This window comes from Natrix helvetica (genome assembly GCF_964273705.1).
Source record: "Natrix helvetica genome assembly, chromosome: 2".
Taxonomy (NCBI): Eukaryota; Metazoa; Chordata; class Lepidosauria; order Squamata; family Natricidae; genus Natrix; species Natrix helvetica.
Window position 1 is genome coordinate 176,203,602 of NC_138552.1, and position 5,559 is coordinate 176,209,160.

At 42.5% G+C, this 5,559-nt stretch overlaps 1 protein-coding gene across 1 annotated transcript; it reads left to right on the plus strand.

The window, feature by feature from the left end:
• Positions 1-238: 238 nt before the first annotated feature.
• Positions 239-1,861, plus strand: GJA10 (gap junction protein alpha 10; the record flags this gene model as incomplete). The annotated part of the gene is made up of 1 exon (XM_081943892.1): positions 239-1,861. The coding sequence occupies one exon, from the start codon at positions 239-241 to the stop codon at positions 1,859-1,861; it is 1,623 nt and encodes a 540-aa protein (XP_081800018.1).
• Between the last annotated feature and the right edge of the window lie 3,698 nt (positions 1,862-5,559).

Genomic DNA, 5,559 nt, shown 5'->3' on the forward strand with positions numbered 1-5,559 from the left:
ACCACCTCCTTGATAGCAGTTCTTCTTCTGGACTTTTAAGACCATTCCTTACGTCCTCTACACTGCTTTAGATGACACTCCCTTTTAAAACAATGGGGCCTATCATTTGCTCACTCTTATTTTAATCCAAGTCAAGTAAATTAAGTAGAACTGCCAGCAATTTAAATTGGTACTTACACAAATATATAAATGGCTTCCTTAATGACGCACTGATGTTTTATTTTAGAGGGATGATCTCATGACTATGGGGGACTGGAATTTGCTGGGCAGTATCTTAGAGGAAGTTCATCTCCATTCCACCATCGTGGGCAAAATCTGGCTCACCATCCTTTTCATCTTTCGCATGTTGGTTCTCGGTGTGGCTGCTGAAGAAGTCTGGGATGATGAGCAAGAGGAGTTTGTCTGCAACACCGAGCAGCCAGGTTGTAACAACATCTGCTACGATAAAGCTTTCCCCATCTCTCTAGTCCGCTACTGGGTGCTCCAGGTCATCTTTGTCTCGTCTCCGTCACTTGTTTATATGGGCCATGCCATTTATAGACTGCAAGCCCTTGAGAAAGAGAGGCAATGGAAGAAAGCCTACCTTAAAGAGCAGCTCAAAGAGATAGAACCTATTATAGAAGATCATCGGAGAATAGAGAGGCAGCTGAAGAAGCTGGAAGAACAAAAGAAAGCAAGCAAGCCTCCCTTGCAAGGGGCTTTGTTATGGACCTACATCCTTCATATCTTGACCCGATCAGTCTTAGAAGTGGCCTTCATGGTGGGCCAGTATCTTTTGTATGGGTTCCAAATGAATCCACTGTATAAGTGCACCCTCCCACCCTGCCCTAATACTGTGGATTGCTTTGTGTCCAGACCAACAGAAAAAACAATCTTCATGGTTTTCATGCATAGCATTGCAGCCGTTTCACTCTTTCTGAATCTCTTGGAGATTGTTTATTTGGGGATCAAGAAGATTAGAAGCACCCTTTGCAGGAAGTCCAAGAAGAAGCTAATGACCGCCGAGGAGGAGGCTATCTTTAATTTCCCCAAGAAAAATTCAACGATGCAGCAGATTTACAACATGAGTGATTCATCCCACCAGGATAGTTACAAATTTAGGTCAGAGGAGCAAGGGAGGCTACCCGTCTCCTTGAATCTTGAAGAAGGATATATACTTACTGAACAAAACCAGCACCCGGGCAATGGGGAGCAACAATGGCGCAGAAACTGCAGAAGCTGGACCAATCAGTATCCAGATCGACCGCATCCTTCTTATGGGCATCTCGGATATCCCAATGGGAATGGGGAACATCAACACAGGCTGTTCCCCAGGCATTATACAAACTTCATGAGTCAATGCCATAATGATGAGCATCTGATTGCACCCTGCAGCCCCGACAACATTCCAACGGAAGCTGGGCAGCCTGTCGACCTCTACAGAAAGAATGAATCCAATGCTTCAGATGAGTCCAAGAACCTTCCACACGCTTCTAAAATTTCCATAGTATCCAACCCCAGGGAGAGCCCTCAAGCAACGTTTCGGAAGCATAGCTGGGAACTTAGCAGCCGGGACTTAGGAGATAATAATGGCAGCTCTCCAAGCACCATGCCTTACCAGAACCACAACTCCAGCCTTTTACCCAGAATGCTGTCAAAGAGCCAGCTGGATATCGACTCGGTCACCTCCGACTCACAGAATGGCTCAGTCTTGGAAGCTAAATGGCAAGATGACAGCAGCCCTCCTATCACACCCTCATTTTCTGCCCCGAGGGGACGCAGAGTGTCAATGGCAAGTAAACCCAAGCAAACTTTCTGCTATATTGCTATATTCTGCTATAGTGTGAGTTATTGCTTTTTAGCATCCTTTTCATTGTTTTAATTGTTTCAGTAGAAGGGCATTCTTTATATAATACTGAATAAAATCAGCTGAGTAATATTTTTAAAAAATGGGTGACAGAGAGAAATAAGGCAAGAATATTTTTTTAAAAAATGTTATGTCAGTTAGTTTGTTGAGCAAAGCTCCGAGATGCAGGATTTATGTAATGTCCAAATTGTGTCTTAAAATATATATAATAATTTAATTTAAATACTTTTTTAAAGTATTTGTTCTAATGGTATTTTATTACAAGTTGAAACAGGCACAAACTGTATAAAAAAAGTGCCAAGTTTGTTTCCCAAAGCATAAACGCGCATATTTCTTGATAAGGCTTTTAAACAATTCATTGCACAAACCTTTCTAAACCATATGCAGGTAAGAAGGATACGTTTCTATTTTACATTGCTGAAGAGATTTCAGCATGGGTACTTTTTAAAGTCTTCTTAAATTAAATTCGTACATTTCTTTTCTTCTAATCTGATATTTACTTAGTTTCATATCTGTTCTGTCTTATGTGCATGTGTTATACTTGATGTGAATTCTCTGCATGCTTGAAAGAGAAAGTGTGAATGTGCAAGTGGGTTGTGAGCGGGCATTTCAACTGGTTATTTAGTCTTTCCCAGAATAATAACCTTAAAATGCATCGAATGACATTAGCAAGCCAATTTTGGGGTTTTGGGAGCAGAAAACTTAATTCAGTCTTAGTTAAGGACTTCTCCTTTAACATTTATTGATTTTAGTGAAAGAGCTGCATACTTTAACCTAACACTCCCATTGAAATCAGCAGAGATGTGAAAGCATCTACCTTGTTTCCCTAAAAATAAGGCCTCCCTGGATAATAAGCCCAACTGGGCTTTTGAGCGCATGCACTAAAATAAGCCCTCCCCTAAAATATTTAACTCCATGCACAGCCGGTCCCCACCATTTCCTGGGGGAGGGGGGAACATGCCCACGCGCCCCACATGCACCTGCCATCCATGTGGAACAGCCTTGCAGAGGCCGTTCCCGCAAATCCTAGCTACTGCGCCCATCTCTTAGTGGCAGCTGCAAAAAGAGTGGCAGGTCCAGTGACGCTAGGGCTGGCAAGAGTGTGACAGCAACAGAGACAGAACTTCTGACCCTCTCTGGATCAGCTGATCCGCAGGCCAAGGCTAAGAGGCTTCCTCAAAAATAATGAGACCACCCCGAAAATAAGGCCAAGTGCTTATTTCGGGGGTCAAAAAAATAAGACCCTTCTTATTTTCAGGGAAACGTGGTAGCTATGGATGAATTGTGGCCTATTAAATCACCAGTCTGTAGAAGCATGCTTAACTTCTAATTTTGTAAAACTATGCCCATTTTTATTATGCCGGAAGCTATTTAAAATGGCCCCCATATACAAGGTACTACCGGTAATCCTCTATTAATAACCATAATGGAGCCTGCCCATTATGACCACAAAACATGACGGTTATAAAGCAGGTCACCCACCTGACTGACGCAATTTTATGACTCTTTTTACAGTGATGACCAAGAGAATGCCATACAGTTATTAATTGAAAAATTGTTCAATTGGGTCCAATTTTGCCAAAAACCGGAAGCAAATGCCAGTTAGAAAAAAAGTTATAAATTCCAGTCATGTGACTGTGGGATGTGAAAATGGACAATTGAAAATGCCCAAAATCCAGTCATATGACGGGGAAGGGAGCAGTCATAGAACTTGGAAATCAGGCCATTCAATATTCACCCAGGGCTGTCTGTTGTAACTCTGGTCGCTAAGCAACAAGTCATAAGTTGATGACTACCTGTAATACCTTGATTAATATGTCCATCACTTTTCATGAGATGGGAGGCTAAATTTGATTAATTAAAAAAAATAGTAATAAGCAGAAGGCTGAGTTTGCTTTTGTGCTAGCCAAACATGATAACAGAACGCCAATTTACTTTTGGGTCCTGTAGTTTATCAGCTCAATTGGCTGGACTAGTTTGATCAGCCAATGAGCAAAGTATTGACTAGCAACATTGCAACATTGCTTGGAGCTGGAACAGTGCAAAACCACTCAGAAATTTCCTTGCTTTTATTTTTAACTATCATTATATCAGTAGTCTTTATAACTATCATTGTATCAGTAGGGACGTGGTGGCTCAGTGGCTAAGACGCTGAGGTTGTCAATCAGAAAGGTTGGCAGTTCAGCGGTTTGAATCCCTAGCGCCGTGTAACAGAGTGAGCTCCCATTACTTGTCCCAGCTTCTGCCAACCTAGCAGTTCGAAAGCATGTAAAAAATGCAAGTAGGAAAATAGGAACCACCTTTGGTGGGAAGGTAACAACATTCCAGGCTGCTTTGGCATTTAGTCATGCCGGCCACATGACCATCGAGATGTTTTCAGACACTGCTGGCTCTTTGGCTTTGAAACGGAGATGAGCACTGCCCCCTCGAGTCGGGAACGACTAGCACATATGTCCGAGGGGAACCTTTACCTTTGCCTTTACTTATATTAGTAGTCTTTGTTCCTTTCCACATAATACTAGAACTCAGGTTCATCCCAAAAGGTCCAGCTGATGAATGATTCAATATTGATGGATGATTGTGTTATTTTAATAACTGTATAACTAACTGACAGTTATACAATACTGACAAGGTAGCAAACGGTCTTTAACTTAGCTAGCTTCCAAAGGCAAGGGGTCCATAAACATCAAGGATCGATTGTGACTCAGTGGTGCCCACCAGGGAGCTCTCATACCCAAGGCCAAACTGGGAATGAGTCCTGATTGTTGGGAAACGAAGAGCAGGAGAGTGCCAATAACCTGTGTCTGGTCACGATGAGGAATGGGAAACCAAGCTGGAGTAATTTTGATTTGATCAGGAAGATTGGTTCACTTTCTAAAGAAGAACAACAAAGAAAATCCAGGTTTTTTCAAATGAGTAACTGACTAAAACAGGGTGTCAAACTCATGGTCCATGGGCCAGATGAGTCACGTGCTGGCCATGCCCACCCCTGGTTTAGCCAAGGAGAAAAAAGTGGTGATACGTCACATGACGACAACATGACGACAAGAGTTTGACCCACTGGACTAAAATAACCTTCAAAGCTATTTAGCAGTGGTGAAATCTACATTTTTTGCCACCAGTTCTGTGGGCATGGCTTGGGGGTGCGTCATGTGACCAGGTGGGCATGGCCAACTTTTCCCCAGTATTTAAAGCATTTTTTTCCTGCCGGTTCTGGTGAATAGGTAGGAAAAAAATGCTTTAAAAAGTGAAATAAAGAAGGTCCGACGATTGCGCGGCTCACAGCTTATCATTGCAATCGTTGGAAGCTTTTCCCCCTGCTTTTTAAAGCATTTTTTTCCTGCCTATTCGCCCAAACTGGCAGGAAAAAAATGCTTTAGAAAGTGGGGGGAAAAGCTTCCGAAAATCGCGCGGCTCCCAGCTGAGGCGCGTGATCCTCAGAAGCTTTTTTTTGTTACTACTGGTTTGCAGAACCAACAACAATCGTCCCTGCTTTGACCCCTGATCGTCTTTGTGTTTGTCCTAGAAGCTGACTCAGCCTCTCCATTTTCTCTTTCAGAATGTGCTCTTAGAGCTCTCTTCCATCATGAAAAAGTAGTACTAGTTTAACTGCGATGTTACAGAACAACAAGAATCTCCCTTGCACATCATTGCCAATACGAAGCTGAATTATTTCCCTTTTTCTCCTCCGATCTAATGAGAAAGCAACCGAA